We start from the raw sequence: 22,240 nt of genomic DNA on the forward strand, positions 1-22,240 counted from the left end.
AAGTAGTTAGGATGAAGTCTCCTCGCACCATCTGCATCCACTCACCTGAGGTGACAGGAACTCCACACCATGCCATGTTTTATTATTTTTATTGTGCAGATGTTTGGATTGTGAGACGCATCATGACGTGGGTGTGACATTGTGCGTAATTCCATCTCTCCCTCCTTATGAGGATTGATGACGAATTGGGTGATGGCAAATTTTGGATAGTGGGATTGTGGAGACGAATTTGGTATAGAGGAAATATGGGGAAGACGTGACAGTAGTGATGAATTGGTAATGTGTAGATTTTGTACATATGGGATAAGGGCAAGGGTAGTGTAGGTGACAGGGGGGTGACGTATGGTAGGGACGAGCTTTCTCACTTCGCTCTCCGTACGCACTTCACCCTGCATTGCCTTATTGACGTGTACCCTTGTGACCTTACCCCTCGCTCAATTGTCTCTTTTGTCTCCCACATGACCTGTGCGCCATTGGGTGCCGAGGGGAGCGTGCGTGAGGTGGCCATTGTGCGCACGAGATTCCCAGAACCAGCATGCATTGCGTTGATGTACCACTTTATGGACCGCTGTTCTGCGGCCAAGTACCACTTGATGGACCCCAGGTTCTGGGGCAGGGCACCTCTGTTGGAGACCGGCCATAGTGGCCAGGGAATCTTGCTTGCGGACCTCGGTAAGGTGGCACCTATGCCAAACAGGTGGACCACCCTTAGTTGGCCCCTGAGGCCCTAAATAAAAATGGACACAAGTTGTGCTTTTTATATTTCCAAGTAGGCCGCATGAAGCCAGAAGACGTCGGGAAGAACATCGGCCCAGCAGAGAAAGAGAAGACCACCACCAGTTGTTTTGTTGTGTTTATTAAGAACCATGGTGACTGTGCACCGAGTGGTGCTTTGTGGTGCTTTGTGGTGCTTTTGGGTGCTTTGGTGGTATTGGTACTGGTGCATCGATGCAATGCGTGCTGTCTCCTCCCTCCCAACAGGAATTTCTTTTTCTTGTTCCCTAAAAAAAACAAAAAAAAAACACAGGTCCTGGGTTGCGTTGTAAATAAGAAATAACGTCATTGTAAATAATGCTCCCCACCGTAAATGTATAGTTTGAGAATAATTCCGTAATTCGGTTAGCTGTGGGCTTGAGTCTGTTAGACAGGGTGCAATGCAATAGGGGGACATACTTATTTGTGTTTTAAGATTGTCACACTCAGGGTCAGGTTAATTGTAGAGGGAATTACACCTACGTGTCACACTAAGTTAAAGTTTTGTAGGCCTGAGTACGGGCCTGAAGAAAGGAGGGTGCAGTGTAACGGTTTTGAGAAGTGTAACGAATTTGAGAAGTGTAACGGTTTTTGAGAAGTGTAACAATTTTGGAGGAAGTGTAACGAATGTAAAAAGTATGGTTTTGTTATGTGTAACACCCTCGTAATGTAAATAATGGTCGCAGCCGTCCTCCTAGTTAATTCCATGAAACTTACACGCAGGCCACGATATATCTTTTTAAATAGTGTATTTCCTTATTCTATGTAGGCTAAATATGTGTTTCCCACTAGATTGACTTTGCATTGTATCAAACAAAATAAGCGTAGGCCCTTTCAATTTCCCAAAACATCTCCGCTCTCCAAAGTTCCTTTCAAAAGGGGTGCGAGTGGTGTTCAATCCCGCAAGCCGCCATTGCCCATGTGCTAATCTCGGAGAAGAAAGGCGTGTCTCCACCTCGTCATAGAGGGGAGGAGTGAGCCAACCCCACTTGGCCAATCAGCACCGCGGTGAGCGACCCGGTAGGCGTGCCCTCGCAGCCGGTGGCTTGATTCCGCCCGGGGTAATAAAAGCGACGGGAAGGGACTGCTTCAGCAGATGAGATGGGAGATGAGCGAAGAGGTGACATACGAAAGGAGCGGTGAGATGCGAGACGCTCCAAGCCAAAGAGGAGAGGAAACCAGCTAAGGAGAGACGCGCTGAAAGGAGGGAGACGGCTCCACCAGAAGGAGAGGAGCAGGTGTGCCCGAGCCAGCGCGTGACGTCTACAGCATCGGCAGCGGATACGCGACGGAGGGTTTTCCCGCCAAAAACGCGAGGAATTGAGAGCTGCTGCCTCCGACCCTGCCTCCCTCTCCAGCAATCCACCTCAAGCCCTACCTGCCTGCAATATCCCCCGTGTAAGTGTGAACGTCGTCTGTCCTACTCGTTGTCTTGGGGTTAAGTAAAATGAATAGTTTAAGCTAACGATGCACTGTGTGACTGCTTCTTCCATCCATTGCTGTAAATAATTTTGGTCGCTCTTTCTTTTTGCTTGTGTGTGGATAATAAATCTGTTCTTCCTCCGTACTCTGTCTTCTTCTCTTTTCCTTCTCTTTCGGTCGCTTTAGAGGTTTCCCGATTGAATATCTGCGGTGCGATCTGGTCAACGTCGGGTTCTAATCGGGGAGTAACTGTTCGGACGCGGTAATACCAACCGCTCGGTAAAATAACATCTTTAACCGCGTCCGCAACAATATATATATATATATATATATATATATATATATATATATATATATATATACATATATATACAGACTTGGCATTTAATATGGAATATTTTTTTTGTGGGGGTGAACTTACTTTTCAAGATGACTTAGAACCAAGCGTTCATTGGAATTATGTTGAAATTATTCTAGATTTTGTTAATGTGACCTTTAAAAGAAACAAAAACCACATTTGACATTTCGAAGCAAATAAATTGATCCTTGAATGTGATGTAAACTGATATCGAACTCAATTCACGGACAGTACTGTGTTAAACTTCTGTACGTTTTCCAGAAGTATCTTTCTTTTGCACATTAGCCAAAAAAAATTTCAACAAAAACAAAAGTTAAATTATGACTGGGATTACGGACAGTAAAATTACAGTTCAGTACTTCGTGTAACCCCCACGAGCATTCAGGAGAGCACGTACACGTTAAGGCATGCTATTCACGAGATTTGCCAAGGTTTGGACAGGAATCGCTTGCCATGCAGTGACAACAGTCTTCTGCAATTCACGCATAGAGGTCGGCTGCTGTTCCAAGTTGTCGATTTGACGCGTTCATTCTGCCCACAAGTTCTCTATCGGATTCATATCCGGGGACATGGCAGGCCACTCCATATGCTCTACACCGCGGTCAGCAAGAAAGTGTTGGATCATGTGAGCACGATGAGGCCGTGCATTGTCATCTTGGAAGACAAAGTTTCCTCGAAAGGCTTCACGAGCAAATGGAAGCAATGTTTCTTCCAGAATGACCCTGTACTTGAACTGGTTCAGGTTTCCATTCAGAACAACCAGGTCAGTTTTGCCCCCTGCATGAAAAGCAGCCCAAACGGTCACCCCACCACCTCCAGCTTGGACTCTTGGCACTATACAATCTTCGTTGTGGGTTTCATGCACTTGTCTGCGCACTCAGACGCGGCCATCTTGACGATATACTAGAAATCTAGACTCGTCACTGAAGGTCACGTGATTCCAGTGTCCTGGCTGCCATTGACGGTGCTCTCGGGCTCACTGCAATTGGCGCTGGCTGTGTTGTCTGGTCAGGCGTGGCTTTCTCAGGGGACGCCTGGCACGATAGCCTGCTTGAACCAGTCGTTTGTTGACTAGCCTTCTGGATACAGGCACATTTGTCAGTTGCTGCCACTCAGCCCTAAGCCGATTAGCTGACTTGGTATGGCCATTGCAGACTAACCGGTGCAGCTGGCGATCATCTCTCCTTGTGGTTCTGCGTGGACGTCCTAGCCTCGGTATTGGAGTAGGGACACCCCTCTGAGCATTTCGTTTCAGGATCTTTGACACCTGACCTTGAGTGATGCCATACTGCCGAGCAATAGCACGCTGTTTCATGCCAGAATTTCGTAAAGCCACCACTCCATGACAAACAGCATTGTCAAGTTGACGGACCATCTCCAGAGGAAGCGGCAATAACGTTTGTAGACGTGCAGCAGTTGTTTTCCACTAATACAGAATGCAGCAACCCTTATATACCCGATTGTGAAGCCAATCGTCAAATGTACCTGTCCTTACATTTTGTCACGCCACCTGTGATATAATCCTGTTATTGACTTCTTGCTGCGAAAGACAATCAGTGATATGGTTCTTTCAACAAAGACATCACCGAAGGGTAAAATAAACTCACCAGATTGATATACTGAGTTCAGAAAGTAAACCCAAGTCAAGAATAAAAATATATTCCATATTAAATGCCAAGTCTGTGTATATATATATATATATATATATATATATATATATATATATATATATATATATATATATATATGTATATATGTATATATATATATATATATATATATATATATATATATATATATATATATATATACATACATACAACAACACAACAACAACATGCATTTTAAAGGCCATTTTCCCTGCTAGAGCGGGGGTTAGCCTTGCGGTCCCCATGACAATCTTCTCCATTTTGCCCTATTTTCTGCATCTCCCCTTGTTAACCCCCTTGCCCGCATTTCTTCTTCCACCATCTTTAGCCAAGTCTTTCTCGGTCTTCCCCGTCTTCTCCTTCCTTCTACATTCATTTCCATCACTCTTCTCAACCAGTCACTTTCATCCTTCCTCAACACATGACCAAACCATCTCAGCCTGTTCCTCTTCACAGCATCAATCACAGGCTCTATTCCCATCAATACATACATACATATATATATATACATACGTACATACATACATATATATATATATATATATATATATATATATATATATATATATATATATATATATATATATATATATATATATATTGTTGCGAATATGGAATTTGACCTCCATATCCGCTTGTAAATATTCCCCTATCTTCTCCGATACTCCCCAACTCTCCCCTTACCCCATTCCCTAGTCCCATTGTCTGTAAACAACACCCATTAGAGCCGATCTTCCCCTTCATTCCCCCATTAAATGTCGTGCCCAGGTCCCCCGCACCACACGTAGACAATTATAGGACATCTTGCTAGTTATTCTTAATCTATGTCAGTTAAGGACTTGTTTCCATTAATTATGACTCTTCGTTGCACCAGAATGTGATGATATGGCACCAGTAGGAGTTTAGGACCTTCCCATACCTCCCCGCATCTCTTCCCATCATCTCAAGCTCCAACAACAACCACAACAACAGCGGCTTTGCGTCCTCACTCCGGCTCGGTTGGCCGCCATTGAACATGTGCTCGACGGGGTTACCCAGAAGGGGGCTCCCTGTCGGCCCCTCGTCAAGGGCGGAGCCGGTAACCCCCGCACCCAATGAGAAGCCATGGGCCGATGCCATATGGGGCGGAGCTAACGAGCGAGGGCGTGACTCCCCGCCGGATATACGCGGCCCCGCGCCGGATGTGACGTCAGATGCGCCCCGAACCTTGGAAGGAAAAGACGCCACCCTCCCGAGCGCTGAGCGACCTCCCCAGCTTGAGACCAAAGTCGCGACCCACAAGCGCTGTGATACCTTCACGCATCTCTGGACACCACCGTACGTGATCCTGCCCTGAGCACAGGTGCACCTGGAGCGATCGCTACCCGCTTTCCTGGCCATCAAACCCCGTGTGAGTGAGCCTTGTCCCGCGTTTACCTGTCGTCTGTCCGGGGATAATATAAGTGTGTTTAAGTGCCCACCTTCCTATGTTTCCCTCTTGTCCCTGTAATCTAAACCTTCCGCAATTGTAATAACAACCTTTGAGAACCGTATCCCTGGTGTCGTATTGTGTGATTGTAATCCAGCCGGGTGTCTTCTTTTTCTTATTGAGCCAGCATAGCGCGATTAGTCAACCCCGGGTGCAATCGGGGTAACTTGTACGGATACGGCGGCCATCCCGCTCGGCCCACCATACCATCAAAGTCGTATCAGTAACAATTGGTGTCGGGAGTGAGATTCGAGGCCCGACCAAATTTTGAAGGAAAAAAAAAAAAACGAATAGAGGAAAAAAAAAAATTTGGTCAAAATTTGGAGCGGCCGAAATTTGTTTTGTTTTACGAAACTCGAATTTTGCAAGTCGCGCTATGGCGGATCAAGACGGCTGGGGTCCGGTAAAGGAGAGTGAGGTAGGGTCGATCCAGGACCAAAATGAGGGACAGGAGGAGAGCGAAGCAGTGAGGGCGGCAGGTTCGCAAAATAGCGCCGTCACGCACGAAGAAGCGGGCGCGCAAAATGGCGCCTCGCTGATCACCGCGCCAGCGACCGTGGCAGCGCCCCCGATGGATTGGGGCCTTTTTTTTATACAAATGAAGGCCCTTATGGCCCAGAATAGTGAGCGATTGGAGGGCCGGATGGATGCTCAGGGTGAGCGATTGGAGGGCCAAATGGGGGTAATGAGGGACGAAGCGAGGGGTACCAGTGAGAAGTTAGACAATAATTTTGAGGGGTTAGACAACGGGATAAAAGAAGTGAAAAATGGGTTAACGGGGGTAGAAAACAGAATGGCCGCTCAAGAGAATCAAATGGAAGGGATGCAAAAGGGGTTAGAGGGGGTAGAAAATAGAATGGCTGCCCAGGAGAATCAGATAGAGGGAGTGAAAAATGGGTTAGAGGGGTTAGAAAACAGTATGGAAGGCAAATTGAGGGACATGAGGGACCAAGCGGAAAGGGAAGTTAAACAAATGGAGCAGCAGATAGAGGGGGTCAGAATGGGGGTAGAAACCAAACTGGATGCTCACAGGGAGGAAATGGAGCAGATGAGGGTGGCATCTGGGCAGGAGATGCAAGTGATGGGAGAGGAGATCAGAAGAGGAGTGAGTGAGGAGGTCGGAGGAGTGCGCGAGGAGGTGAGGCACTGTAAGGAGCGCATGGAGAAAGAGGTGAGAAAGGGGACTGTAAAATTGCAAGGTGGTATAGAGGAGTTGACGCTGGGAGTAGAACAACTGACAGTGGGACAAAAGGAGCTGGGGGACCAGGTAAAGAAGAACACAGCGGTAATAGAGGGTTTAAAATCGACACAGAAGGAGATGAAAAAGGACGTAGGGGTAATTAAAAAAGAGTGCCAGACGGTACATGAGGACCTGACGAGGAAAATGGACAAGGTGGTAGAGGTAATGGAGGTTAAAGAGCGGGAGGTGCGGGAGCACATAGAAAAAAATAAAGTGGAGTTAGAGGAAGAACTTAAAGGGGCGCACGAAGAGATGAAGGAGATGAAGCAAAAATTAGAGGAAGTGGAAGAAGGGGTGAGCGAAATTAAGAAGCGACGGAGAGAGGATAAGAAAGAGATAAAGGAGGAAGTAAAAGAATTGGTCCAAAGTCTGTGTTCGGATCGTGATGATGTGCTCATTAACCGGATGAGGGATTCGCAGGTGATGGAGGAGAAGCGAAGAGAAAGAGGACCCGGTGTAAGTGGTGACCAATATGGTCGTGCGTATGATGCGCCAGGTGATTTAATAAGCTTGGGGGTCGAGATAGACCCGGATGTTCGTGAGAGGCCAAGAGTGAGGTGTATGGCTGGTCCGGAGGGTATGGAACGAGAGGTGCGAGGTGTGGGTGAGCAAGGTTGTGGTGGTATGGAATGGGTAGCGGGTTGCGGAGGTGTGACCCATGCATCGACACCAACAGGGGTAGTTGTTGGAGGGACCGGGGAGGCACGAGAGCCCCTTGGGGGTAGTGTACTGTGGGGGCCCGGCCGGTTCGGCCCCGCGCTGACCCCGCAAGGGGCGACGCACGGGGTCCGGCCGGCGGGCAACGACTCGCATACGAGGTGGTCCCACAAGGTCCCACTCGCGCCGTATGACGGCAAGAGTGATCTACGCGCGTACCTGGCGCAGTTCGACTGTGTGTGTAAGGGTAACGGTTGGGGTGAGGACGAAGGTGGAGTACACCTGGTGGCCGCATTGCGCGGCGCGGCGGCGGAGGTGCTGACGGCATTACCAGCGGGTGCTCTCACCCTGCCAGCCCTCCGCGACGCCCTAATTAATCGATTTGGAATAGAACAGCAGAGCGAGCTTGTTAAAGCTCAGCTCGCGCTGCGAAAGCGCAAGCCCCAGGAAGCCATCGGGGAACTTGCCCACGACATTCGCCGCGCAGTGGGGATCGCACATGCTAGCATGGCAGCGGATTCCCGGGAAAGCCTGGCGCTGGACCATTTTATCCAGGCCCTCCCGGATATTGAGCTCCGGCAACAGCTCGCCATGTGGCGCCCGCAGACTCTGAGCCAGGCGGCTGACGCTGCGGCCCGTTGGGAAGCAGCGAGGCCCCTGGCCCGGGGGGGCGAGCGTCTCGCAATGGCGGTCCGCCAGATGGGACCCCCGATGGAGGGCGGACCCCTTAGGGGGCCCGCCCCCGACGTGGGTCCTGACCTGGCGGGCATGGTCCGGAGGCTGGTGGACCAGCGCCTGGCAGGACCTGGACCATGGCAGGCGGCCCCGGAGGTGGCCCGCGGTGGACCACGAGCGGGTAATCCAATTCGGACCTACAGGGGGGGGAATTTGGAATTCCGGAGGCAAGCACCTTATCAGGTGAGGTGCTATACCTGCAACCGCCTGGGTCACCTGGCGCGGCACTGTCGAAACGCGCGCCGGGATGATCCCCGGCAGTTGAGGTCCTCAACTCCGCCCAGGGGGGAGCGGGTTAGCCGACCCCAGACACCCCCCCGCCAGACCCCGGGAAACTAGAAGGTGTCGGGCACGTAGGGCGGTGTTCGGCAGCAGAGGATGGAGGAGAGCCCTCATTGACGCGACAGGTCATTTATTGTGGCCAAATTGGAACCGGTAGCCTGACAATTAGATGCAAAATTGCCGGCGTGGGGGTAGACGCCGTCGTGGACACAGGAGCTAGCGCCACGATCATCAGCCCTGTGGTCCTTGATTCGAGCGCAGGTGGCTGGGATAAGATCCAGCGCCTGCAAAATTATAGTTTGCAGCTTGCTACCGGGGTAACGGCCCCGATCATAGGGCGTGGTTCTGTGACCCTCAAGTTAGGGTCGGTAAGGAGGGAGATAGATGTTTGGGTGGCGGAGGTGTGCGACCCATGTTTAATAGGGTTGGACCTGTTGACTGCCAGCGGTTGTAAAATCGACTTGTGCCGGGGGATCCTGCAGGTGGGAGTAGAAGAGCTGCCGTTAGGGGGAGTGAGCACGGCCGAGAGAGCGGAGCTGGAGGCTTCCGAGGCCGTGACCATCCCCCCCAGGGCCGAGGCGATAGTGCCGGCCCGGTGGGCAGCTCGCCCAACATGGCAGGAGTCCTGCGGCCTGGTCGAACCGGTGGCAGCGCAGTCCATACCGGGTTTAATCGTGGGCCGCACCCTTGTAAAAACGGACGGACCGGTAGTGGCCGTCCGAGTAGTAAATGTGAGTACAGAACCACGCACTATAGTAAGGGGCACGAGGGTAGCTGGCTGCACCCCAGTGGAGGAAGTCGCGACAGTGAGGGGCGAGAACGTCCAGCCGAGCCGACCCCGGGGGGAGCCTTCAATAACAAGTAGGAATTGGCCCGATCCCATTTGCGAGATGGTAAATCGTAGTAGCGTAGAGTTGGGAGGTACCCAGAGGGAGGCCTTACACAAACTGGTTGGGTCCCATTTGGACCTCTTCTCCCTGTCCACCGAGGATATTGGACGTACGGGCCTGGTGAAACATCAGATCCACACCGGTGAGGCCCGGCCTATTCGTCAGGCCGCCCGACGGCTCCCTTGGAGCAAGAGGGCGGAAGCTGACGAGCAGGTTGCAAAAATGCTCGACGCAGGTGTGATCGAGCCCTCGGGAAGTCCTTGGATGTCACCTGTTGTGCTGGTCAAAAAGAAGGATGGGACCACGCGGTTCTGCGTGGACTATCGCCAGCTAAACAACGTGACACTCAAGGACTCATATCCCCTGCCAAGGATTGATGACACCCTCGATGCCGTTGCGGGCTCCAATTGGTTCACAACTTTGGACCTCAAGAGTGGGTATTGGCAGGTGGAGATGGATAGGGCAGGGAAGGAGAAAACGGCATTTTCCACAGGTAAGGGACTGTATCAGTTTACTGTGATGCCGTTTGGTTTGTGTAACGCCCCCGCCACCTTTGAGAGATTGATGGAGCATGTACTAGGCGGCATGCCATGGCAGTCATGCCTGGTGTACCTGGATGACGTCCTGGTACATGCCCAAACGTTCCCCCAGGCACTAGCTAATTTGGACCAGGTGTTCGGGTGCCTCAGACAGGCAGGGTTGAAGCTGAACCCGAGTAAGTGCACTTTGTTTGCAAGAGAGGTGGCCTATCTAGGTCACGTGATTGGCCGCGAGGGGGTAAAAACAGACCCAGACAAAATTAAAGCGGTAGAGGAGTGGCCCGCACCACGTACCATCAAAGAGGTGCGGGGATTTTTGGGACTCTGCTCCTACTACCGGCGCTTTGTGGCGAAATTTGCGGAGTTGGCCCGTCCCCTCCACCGGCTTACGGAGAAGGGGACGCGATTTAATTGGACACGGGAGTGCCACGAGGCCTTCCAAAAATTGAAGGGGTGTCTAACATCCGCACCCCTTCTAGCTTACCCCACTAGTGACGGGACATTTACCCTGGACACGGATGCGAGCCAGGAAGGATTGGGCGCAGTTTTGTCTCAGACACAGGAGGGCGTGGAGAGAGTGATTGGTTATTATAGTCGGGCCTTAAGTAGGCCCGAGAGAAATTATTGCGTCACTCGCAAAGAGTTATTGGCTATGCTGGCTGCCATGAACCATTTCCACCCGTACTTGTACGGGCGGAAATTTTTGGTTAGAACTGACCATTCCTCCTTGCAATGGCTCCTTCGGTTCAAGGAACCGGAGGGCCAAATTGCAAGGTGGTTGGAAAAGTTGCAGCAGTACGATTTTGATGTGGCCCATAGGGCCGGGAAGGCCCATGGTAATGCGGACGCACTCTCTCGGCGTCCTTGTCTGGGGGAAAACTGTAAATTTTGTGCGAGACACGAGGAGAGGGAGCAATTGGGCGATTCCGCCCCGATTCTCGTCGTCCGGGCAACCCGGGTGAGAGGGCCAATTTTGCCACTAACCGCGGACGAGGAATTTGGAGAGTTGGCTTGGAGCACGGCCCAGCAGGAGGATCCTGTTCTGGGGCCGGTGTTCCAATGGGTCAAATTGGGGCAAAGACCAAAGGGGGAAGAGGTCACCCCCCTCGGGGCGCAGACAAAGGCATATTGGGCTCAGTGGCAGACCCTGGAATTGAAAGGCAACATCTTGTATCGCAAGTGGGTGGAGGTTCCCTCTGATCGAACTTCCTGGCTGGTGATAGTCCCTGACAAATTCAAGAACGTCATATTGCAACAGGTGCATGGTACCCGCTCCGGCGGCCATTTGGGCAGGACAAAGACAATATCTCGGGTCCGCCGGAGGTTCTATTGGGTGAATATGGGGCGCGACATACAGGACTGGTGTCGGAGATGCGACGCCTGTTCTGCCAAAAAGGGACCAGCACGGAGGATGAGGGCCCCCCTTCAATTACATCAGGTGGGGGCCCCCCTTGAGCGGGTGGCTATGGATATTCTAGGACCGCTGCCCCGCACCCGCCAAGGTAATAAGTATATCCTCGTTGTGATGGACTACTTCACCAAGTGGCCGGAGGCCTACGCCCTCCCCAACCAAGAAGCAGGGGTGGTAGCGCAGGCCTTCGTGGAAGGATTTGTGTGCCGGCATGGGATTCCACAGGAGTTGCACACCGACCAGGGACGAAATTTTGAGAGCAAATTACTAAAAGATGTGTGCAGTCTCCTGTCAATTCGAAAAACCAGGACAACGCCTTTAAGACCTCAATCTGACGGGATGGTGGAAAGATTCAACCGAACTTTAATCCAACAACTGGCACTGTTCACCACCACCCGTCAGGATGACTGGGACGAACATCTCCCTTACTTGCTCATGGCCTACCGAACCAGCCAGCACGGGGCCACCGCATGCAGTCCAGCGTTGCTTATGTATGGGCGGGAGTTACGGGCTCCCGCCGACTTGCTATGCGGTCCCGTGCCAGACACAGTGGTTAACCCGCCGAGGGAGGGGTACGCACGTCACCTAGAGGAAGGCATGGAGCTAGTCCATGCCTTCGCCCGCCGCCAACTCCATCTGGCGGGGGAAAAGATGAAGCGCAGGTACGACGACCGGAGCCAGGGGAGTCAATACGCTCCGGGGATGAAGATTTGGTTCTTTAATCCCCGGAGGCGGAAGGGAAGGTGCCCAAAACTCACCTCCCCCTGGCAAGGCCCAGGAGTCGTCCTGTCGCAAATCTGTGACGTGGTCTTTAAGATCAAAATGGGGCCACGAGCCCTCCCTCGGATCGTCCACGCCGACCGGATAAGACCTTACACCGGCGAGCAGGCGCCCCCGTGGATCGCCTCGGCTTTAGATGCCGAGGCGGGACCCAGTACCTCTGAATAAGGGGGGCTTATTAGTGCCAGAGGACTGGGGGATTGAGGAGCGATAGGCCCGGTGGGAGAGGGTGGCATCCCTGCCACCTTTCCCATGTGAGGGGGGCAAAGGAGCAATAGCTTATGGGGTGTATGGCAGTGAAAACTAGCCCGGGTGGGTTAGGTTATATTGTAGGGATCTAGCGGAGATGACATTAGGTAACGTTAAGTTTAGTTAGTGACTGATACCTGTAGTGGGGACGCAGGTAGATTAGCATGGATGATAATGACGTGGGAGCGCAATAGTTTAAAGGGACGACTGGGAAGCGCAAGTTTCAGAAGGGAGTAGTTAGCTGAGATGATGCCGTGTGTGTGAGGATTTTACAGGTGTGATTGCACAGGTGTGCAACTGGACAGGTGTGTGGAGCAGTGTATGAGTAGTGAGTGTTGTGGATCAGCGCGAATGCGCTTGGGGAGAGAAGGGTGCCGGTGGCACCAGGTGTGAGAGCACAGGTGTGCAAGTACAGGTGTGTGGAGAAAGTTGGAGTAAGTGGTACGGAGTGGTGTGCATGGTGCGAAGGTGTGGATGGGGGAAGAGTGGACCCCCATCACGGATACCCGGGGCGGGTAGTGTAAGTGTTAGGTAGAGGGTGCAGGTAAATTGTGGTTGGATATTGGCATTTGTGGTGGGGTTGCAGAATGGTGTTGTGGATGGGTGCATTAGTGTTGTGGAAATGGCTGGGCGTGTAGCCTGTTAGTGTGTGTAGTTGGTTGGGCACTCCACCACTGTGAGGATGTCGGCCAGGTGAGGCCGCAGGTGGGCTCTGGGAGCCGGTAGAGTTGTGGATGGGGCCCGAGGATCCGGAGGATGGACCCGGGTAGCCCAGTGCCAGAGAGGGCACCGAGTGGGGAGAGTGCCAGAGGGCCTTCCCCAGGTAGTTAGGTTAGGGCAAGGAGCAGGTAAGCTCGGAGGCAACTGCAGTGGTGGAGGTGTGCAGGTGGGTAGACCCACTGGGAGAGGTACACGCCACAGCCCAGAAATTGTACGAGGGCACCGGGAGATGAATCGGGGGAGTGAGACCCCAAATTGAAAAGCACCACAGTTTGGCCAATGGGAATTGGTTTTTAGAACCCATAGTGTAAGAGGGCCAATGGTTTGGCCGGAGAAAGCCCCCGGGTAGTGTAAAGTTGTTAAAGTCATTTAGGAGATAGTTAGGATTGATGAACCTGTCGCACCATACGCAGCCACTTGCCTGTGGTGATGATGATGACTCCACACCTGTGTTTTCTTTGTTTGTTGCAGGAAATGAGATTGCTGTGAGGATTTGTGAGACGCATCACGACGTGGATGAGACATTGGGGTGATTCCATCTCTCCCTCCCTAGGAGGGACTGATGATGAATTGGTAATGGCAAATTTTGATGTTGAGTTGAAAATGGCAAATTTTGATGAGAGTTGAAAATGGCAAATTTGATTGGTTAGGAGGGAGAGAAGACGAATTTGGTATATGGGAGGAACGGGGAAGACAGTAGGGATGTTTGTTGATTTGTAAAGTAGATGTTTATGGGTAGTGTTGTGTTTTGTGGATACAGTAAGGGGTAAGGGAGGGGCCATGTAGGTTACCTGGTGGGGGGGGGGGCGTACGATAGGAACGTACCTGTCTCACCTGGTTCCCATGTGCCCCCAGTGTGCATTACCTTATATTGCGTGCACTTTTGCGCCCTTACCACCTTACTCACTTGTTTCTTCTTTTGTCTCCCACCTCCGAGGATCTGGCTTTGGGGTAGAGAGAGAGGAGAGAGAGGTGCTGGCTGCGCAGTTGTGGGCCTGCACTTTCGCTGTTCGCTGCCTGGATCGGTACACCATATGGACCGCAATGTTTGTGGCCACCCACAATGGACCGCAGTTCGTTTGCGGCCAAGCACCACCCGGGGATGGACCTATGGATCAACGTGGCACCTATGCCATACAGGTGAACCACTAATAGTTAACACCACCAAGTGCACCACAAGAAGAGCAAGAGACACCTGCAGGGTTAGGGGTTGTCGCATTTATTTTTAATCATTGAACAATGGTGACTGCACCGATTGGTGGTGGGGTGGTGCTTTTGATGCTGAAAAAGGGTGCTCTGCACGTTATTAAAGGCCGTCGGCCACAGAGCACTCGTGGGTTGGTGTATCGATGTTGGCAAGCGCGCTCTCTCTATGCATAACATCTGCATGTGTTCCTCCAAAAACAGGTCCTGGATCGTAGTGTAAATAGCAGCGTAGTCTTGTAAATAATGCTCCCTACCGGCTGTATGTTTAGTTTGAGGATTCTTTCCGGATTCGGTTATCCTGTGGGTGTGTTTCTGAGAGGAGAAGGGTGCAACGTCGCAGGGGGACATATTTACTCATTTGTGAATATCTATAAAACTGTCGCACTCAGGGTAGAGTTAATAGTAGAGGGAACTACATTGCGTGCCACACTAAAGTAGGTAAAAATTTATCGGGTCGGGACGCCCCGAGGGTAGAGAAGGGTGCAATGTTGCGAATATGGAATTTGACCTCCATATCCGCTTGTAAATATTCCCCTATCTTCTCCGATACTCCCCAACTCTCCCCTTACCCCATTCCCTAGTCCCATTGTCTGTAAACAACACCCATTAGAGCCGATCTTCCCCTTCATTCCCCCATTAAATGTCGTGCCCAGGTCCCCCGCACCACACGTAGACAATTATAGGACATCTTGCTAGTTATTCTTAATCTATGTCAGTTAAGGACTTGTTTCCATTAATTATGACTCTTCGTTGCACCAGAATGTGATGATATGGCACCAGTAGGAGTTTAGGACCTTCCCATACCTCCCCGCATCTCTTCCCATCATCTCAAGCTCCAACAACAACCACAACAACAGCGGCTTTGCGTCCTCACTCCGGCTCGGTTGGCCGCCATTGAACATGTGCTCGACGGGGTTACCCAGAAGGGGGCTCCCTGTCGGCCCCTCGTCAAGGGCGGAGCCGGTAACCCCCGCACCCAATGAGAAGCCATGGGCCGATGCCATATGGGGCGGAGCTAACGAGCGAGGGCGTGACTCCCCGCCGGATATACGCGGCCCCGCGCCGGATGTGACGTCAGATGCGCCCCGAACCTTGGAAGGAAAAGACGCCACCCCCCCGAGCGCTGAGCGACCTCCCCAGCTTGAGACCAAAGTCGCGACCCACAAGCGCTGTGATACCTTCACGCATCTCTGGACACCACCGTACGTGATCCTGCCCTGAGCACAGGTGCACCTGGAGCGATCGCTACCCGCTTTCCTGGCCATCAAACCCCGTGTGAGTGAGCCTTGTCCCGCGTTTACCTGTCGTCTGTCCGGGGATAATATAAGTGTGTTTAAGTGCCCACCTTCCTATGTTTCCCTCTTGTCCCTGTAATCTAAACCTTCCGCAATTGTAATAACAACCTTTGAGAACCGTATCCCTGGTGTCGTATTGTGTGATTGTAATCCAGCCGGGTGTCTTCTTTTTCTTATTGAGCCAGCATAGCGCGATTAGTCAACCCCGGGTGCAATCGGGGTAACTTGTACGGATACGGCGGCCATCCCGCTCGGCCCACCATACCATCAAAGTCGTATCAGTAACAATATATATATATATATATATATATATAATATGCATTTTATTTTTTTCCTCCTCTGTCAACTCAACTCCCTCATCCTTGCTGTTGAAAGTATTATACAATTAATATTCGAGGTTTTTCATGGTTTGATTCAATATCTATTCCCGAGTCTGGTGGACAGCTGGGTCTGGTTTCACACCCCCTAAGATATTACGCAATGCCTGAAGACACCCTCCCCTTCCAATCAACAGTCGACCCAAAGAAAGACGATGAAAATGTGATGCAACAAACCCAGGCAGCTAGTGTATAATCAGCAAAGTCCTACAGGCCTGATGTCTGACGTCCATCAGAAAACCAAGATGGCGGCCATATTATTTTGTCTGGGTGCCATGGTGGGTGGAGTCAAGCGTCAAATGTGGGTGGACTCCGAAAGCTATTCGACCAATGGGGGCACATTTCGAAAATTGACCCCAAAAAAGAAAAAGATGGAGAAGAAGAAGAAGAAGCAGAAGAACAACAACAACAACATGGATATCTTGTAAACTGCGATGTGCTGAATTTTAAGGTATGATCAAAGTTGGTTGAAGACTGATAGTACCCAAATATGTCTTCGATAAACACTTCTCACGGCCTTCTTCTTTCTTGGTTCCTCTGAATTTCTAATGGCTGATAAAGCATTTGTTTTCTCTTGTGTTTGCTGTCCGTGCATTCCACCTCCCAGTCTAAATGCTAGCGAATCCAAAGCTCAAAACATTATTGGAATCACTCACAGATTGAGCACAAGACCTCTTGTTGAATTTTTTTAATCAAAGAAAGACTGTTTTCTCTTTGTCTTCAACAATCTGTAATCTCATCTTACAATTCCTGCTTTTTCAGTTCTCTCCTTTTTCACGGCCCTTTAAACAAGTATTAGTACAATGGCTCTATTCTTGCAAAGGCTTTAAACTTCCAAAGTTGATTCTTATTCCTAATTCTTATCCCCCTTTATCCAACTTGTTGAATGGTTTCCCTTTCATGTTCTGTCCTTTTCTTCCAGAATTTTCTAAGTGACAGCCCAGAACAATCTCATGTCATTTTTTATTCTCACCGGTGATATTTTATACCTCTGCTGACCTATTCTCTCTCCCATAAACGTCCTCACAATCACACCTTTGTTCATTCATCCCATGTCTGCCTGTTCACAACCACCAATGTCAAAATAATATCCGCCCCCCCCCCCCGCCCCTCACCAAATGCTGCTTCTTTTCCAAGCATCAATTTTGCACAGATAGCAAATTATAAAAATAGGGGAAATTCCCCTGGGAACACCTGCTAGAACCATGGGACCATAGGTCTGCATGGATAACCCACTAAATATGTAATGAAGAAGAAAGTAAATACCTAATTTGGGGGGCGAGGAGGGCAACCCCTCCTCCCCCTAGACCTCCTTACGCCCCGATTTTTTTTAATGGCGATAACAAACTTTGGTACATCACGGATAATAAAGGTTGTGGTCAAGTTTCATCGGAATTGTGTCGGTAGTTTCTGTGAAATAAGCAAATACCTATTTTGGGGGGGGGTCAAACTTCCCAAACCTCAATAAAATGTCAACTTCCCGACCCGGATCTCAGTCAACGGAGCATCTTCGCTTCTAGACTTGGTTATGACTAACTTGCCTGAAAATGTCTGCTCTTCTTCTTCTGATCCAATCGGCTCATCTGATCATTTCCTTGTTAAAGTGGATATCTCTCTGACCATTCTCAGAGAGCCTCCTCAGCTCCGACAAGTCTGGCATTTCACTCAGGCCGACTGGCACGGTCTTCAAGCAGCCATCAATCATCTGGACTGGTCTCCCATCTCCACCGCCTCTGACATAAACTCATCCTGGGAATTCTTCCAAAGTAAATTGCTCTCTCTCTCATGCTCAGATTTATCCCATCTCGTCTTCAGTTGTCATAACCTTCCACCCATCCATGGAACACTGAAGCTTGTGGTGAATTGAATGGTACACTGAATCGAAAAATGTGTACAATTTTCCTCATGGAAGGCAAATCCAAATTAAGGTAATCTCAGTTCCTTTCACACAAGGGTACCGGCTTTGGATCCTAGGATCCTGAGTTCGAATCCCGGTCAATCACTGAATTAACGCCAGGAGGGTTGACTCAGTCTGTCATCCTTCCGAGGTCAGAAAATTGAGTACCAGCTTGATGGGATAAATGATCCCGGTGTGTACCCCGATTTAGAATAGGTACACCGTATTCCTGCGCATCGTAAGAGGCGACTAAGGTTTGGCGTCAGGAAGGGCATCTGGCCATAAAAACATTGCCTCAAAAAGGGAACCATTAGGTCATGGAGCCTGCAAAGCTAAGCCCTGCTGTAACAGGGAAAAAATGGCCTTAAAACGATCATTCATTCATTCTCCACATTGAACTCTCAAACCTATCTCCGACCTCCAAATCCTGGTGGCGTCTGGTCAAATCTGCTTCTGGTGTTTGTTCCCCTTCCATCCACTCTCTTACCTCAAATGGCTACACAACTGACACTGCACGTGAAAAAGCTGAATGCTTTTTCTTCACCCTCTCTTTTGCTAGAGAGAAGAGCAGGTTGTGGAACTAGAACGTAGAGCAGCAACGAAGGCTGGAAAGGGTGGAAATGCGAATGGTTCGATGGATGTGCGGAGTATCGTTGAGAGAGAGGAAGACAAATGATGAATTGCGTAAGATGATGGGAATATTGCCTGTGATTGATGCTGTGAAGAGGAACAGGTTGAGATGGTTTGGTCATGTATTGAGGAAGGATGAAAGTGACTGGTTGAGAAGAGTGATGGAAGTTAATATAGAAGGAAGTAGAGGACGGGGAAGACCGAGAAAGACTTGGCTAAAGATGGTGGAAGAAGAAATGCGGGCAAGGGGGTTAACAAGGAGAGATGCAGAAAATAGGGCAAAATGGAGAAGATTGTCATGGGGACCGCAAGGCTAACCCCCGCTCTAGCAGGGAACATGGCCTTAAAATGCATGTTGTTGTTGTTTGTTGTTGTCTCTTTTGCTCAAGGTCATCTTCCATCAGCTTGGAAATCAGCCCAGATCACCGCTTTACACAAAAAGGTGCAAAAACAGATCCTTGCAACAATAGACCAATCAGCCTGCTCCCAATAATCAGCAAGGTCATGGAATCCATCATTGCTTCATATATTAAATCTTCCCTCTTCTCCAATGGCTTGATATCTGATCATCAATTTGGATTCAGACGAGGCCACTCTACTCTGGACATGCTGCTTCTGCTGTCTCAACAATGGATGGAGGTCCTCAATTCCAAACAGGAAATCAGAGCTGTCTCCCTCGGCATATATCGTGCCTGAGATACGGTCTGGCGCTCCGCCCTGCTCAACAAACTCTCCTCTTATGGTATCCATGAAAACCTCATTGCATGTCTTGCGGACTTTCTCTCCGGTCGCAGTCAACGTGTGGCCCTGAATGGAATTCTCTCATCTCCCATTCCTGTCGAGGCTGGAGTTCCTCAAGGCAGTGTTCTGGGCCCTGTGCTTTTTCTGGTCTTCATCAATGATCTCTCTGGCTCTCTTGAAAATCCTCTCTATTTCTTTGCTGATGACTCCACTCTCTGCTGCTCCATACCTCATCCCTCAGATCGGCAGTCTGCAGCCTCCTCACTCTCTGCAGACCTGGACAAAATCACAGACTGGGCAAACAAGTGGAACATGTCTTTCAATCCTGACAAATCTCACACTCTTATGATGTCTCTCCAAAAAGACCGACTGGACAACCCTCCCATCTACTTTCTGAACAATCCTCTTAGTTCTGTAACTCAAGCTTTTGGGTCTCACTATCTGCCATGATCTTTCCTGTGAAAACCGCATTTCCAAGCTGTCCTCCAAAGCCAGTCACCGTCTGTGTATCCTCCATTGTGCAAAGTCCTTTCTGGGCACTTCTGAGCTCCTCATCACGTACAAAGCTTTCATCCACAGCTCAATGGAATACTGCTCTCCCCTCTGGTCTGGTGCTCCTGACTCAGACATAGCTCGGCTTCACGCTGTACAAACCAAAGCTTTCAGAATAATTGGAATCTCTCGTGATGAAGCTGATTCTGAGGGCCTTTCACTCACTCACCGCAGCCAGTTTGGTGGTCTTTCTGTCTTCTACCGACTCCTCTCCGGCCTTGCTCCCCCAGCTCTGTCTGTGCTCTTTCCCCCGAATATTCCTTCAGGACGCACAAGATGTGCCAGCAACCCTCTTCTGGTGAAACTACCAAAATCAAGACTCTGCTCACCTTCATTCCTCTTTTTTTCCACCTCTGTAACAAACTCCCTCACTCTCTTCAATCCCACTCCTGCCTCCAGGTCTTTATAGTCAGGTTCACTATGTCAATAAATTATATTTCGTTCAAAATCATGGTAGATTAGCAAACCTATACATTTTTGGAAAGGTTATAGCATAAGGAAACTAAAAATCAATGTTTACATTTGGAGAGATACCTGTATGGCGGCCATTTTGGATTTTCAAAATGGCCACTGTAAAATACATATGTTGTTCTATTTCTGCCTCTAATTACCCTAAAAACTTTTTAAAATATACTAAACCTATATTTTCAGGGACAAGGAATCCAATGAAAGTATCAAATTAGTGCTATGGGGAATGGTAAGACACGAATCAAAGGTTTTGAATTGCAAAATAGTCTTTATATTCGCGATAAGTTGCATAATCAAATACATGTTATCATTTTGTACCGGCAGTTAATAACATCAAAATGTGTCACAATAATTCATATCACCAAACATACACAGGCAGTCAGCAAAATCATATATACACATGCGGTCAGTATAACCTCACATCTACACAGGCAGTCAATGACAAAATATACACAGGCAGTCAATGGCATCAAACATACACGATTACAGAATATGCCATTTAGAGTTCGTCATCACTGTCCTGTGTGTCGTATCCGACAATATAGTCCGCATCGTTTTCACAGTCCGTTCCACACAAGCAAAGGTCGGTCAAATTGATTGGCAAATCGAATTGGTCGAATGGTCGATCGAATCGAATTCGATGAATCGAATCGAATCGAATCGATCGAATTGGTCGAATGGTCGAATGGTCGATCGAAGCGATTGGTCGAATGGTCGAATGGTCGAATTGGTCGAATGGAATTGGTCGATTGGTCGAATTGGTCGAATTGGTCGAATCGAATTGGTCGGAATTGGCAAATGTAAACATTGATTTTCAGATTTTCCATGTAATAACGTTTCCAAAAATGTATACGTTTGCTAATCTACCATGATTTTGAACGAAACAACATAGTGAACCTGACTATTAAAACAGCTGTTCACCACCATGTCATATCTTCCCCATCCAAAATCTTGATCTTTTCTACACCCGTTAAACACCCCAAATCCACCTCTTTAAATCTCTGACTTCACTCCTGAAATTCCTAGTCGTGTTAATTTGCTTTATACCGTGTATCCCCTCCTCCATCCCCCTTCCCCCAGCTCTCTCCCTTCCACAGATGTACTGACGTCCTTGTTCTCTAATGGTGTTGTGCTTGAATGCTTTCCTCTCTCTCCCCCTCTTGTGTCCCGCTCCATTTATTGCATGTTTTATGTGTCCGTGCATGTTTTTGTGTTTAATGTGTTAGCTCTTACAGGAGCCTCGACTCTGTATACAAAAATAAATAAATACCTGAACCCACTTTGACCCCTCATCTACCCTCTAGACCGTGATTTTCTTCATGCCCTGAACAAACTTGAGTTGCAACATACCAAATATCATTTTAGCCAAGTTGGTCACAATCCCATCAGCAGTTTCAGAGACGAAGTTGCAAGTGTTTACGGACCGACGGACTTCCAGACGAATGACGCGCCATCCCATAAGCTCCCCGGAACCACGTTCCAGGTAAGCTAAAAATCAAATTGTACATCTTACAATATCTGGAATTGCACAATTCAATTGTATCTAAAATACCAAGCTGTTCCATGCTAGCGATACCTTGAAATAGTGGACAAATACGTTTCCAGACTGTGATGGCCCCAGTGCGATGGAACTGGCCCAGTGCAAGCTCCATGTAGAAAAGAGGAACTCCTCCAAATACAACCATGATGGTGTATGGGATGAGAAATGCACCTGAAACACATCACCGTTTCTGTAACCATCACAATAATCATCAACATTATCTGTAATTGCAATAACATCACTGTGGAAATGTGGCCTGTGAGCAGTTACGTCTTCAAAATTTGAATTGGCATATCAGATTTTCCTATCTCAGCTCATATTTAACGAGGCAGAGATTCCAAACTCAAATACCTGTGTTCACAGCCAGGCCAGCTCAAAGTG

The 22,240-nt window shown here is 49.3% G+C and overlaps 1 protein-coding gene across 1 annotated transcript in view; it reads right to left on the reverse strand.

The window, feature by feature from the left end:
• The window catches only part of SLC6A4 (solute carrier family 6 member 4), a 131,334-nt gene extending 109,309 nt beyond the window's left edge, over positions 1–22,025 (reverse strand). Inside the window, exon 1 of the mRNA XM_078768318.1 lies at positions 21,896–22,025. Within this exon, the coding sequence (XP_078624444.1) occupies positions 21,896–22,004 (109 nt within the window). The 5' untranslated portion in view covers positions 22,005–22,025. The remainder of the gene's footprint in view (positions 1–21,895) is intronic.
• Between the last annotated feature and the right edge of the window lie 215 nt (positions 22,026–22,240).

This window comes from Myxine glutinosa, chromosome 14, assembly GCF_964187855.1.
Source record: "Myxine glutinosa chromosome 14, kmMyxGlut1.1, whole genome shotgun sequence".
Taxonomy (NCBI): Eukaryota; Metazoa; Chordata; class Myxini; order Myxiniformes; family Myxinidae; genus Myxine; species Myxine glutinosa.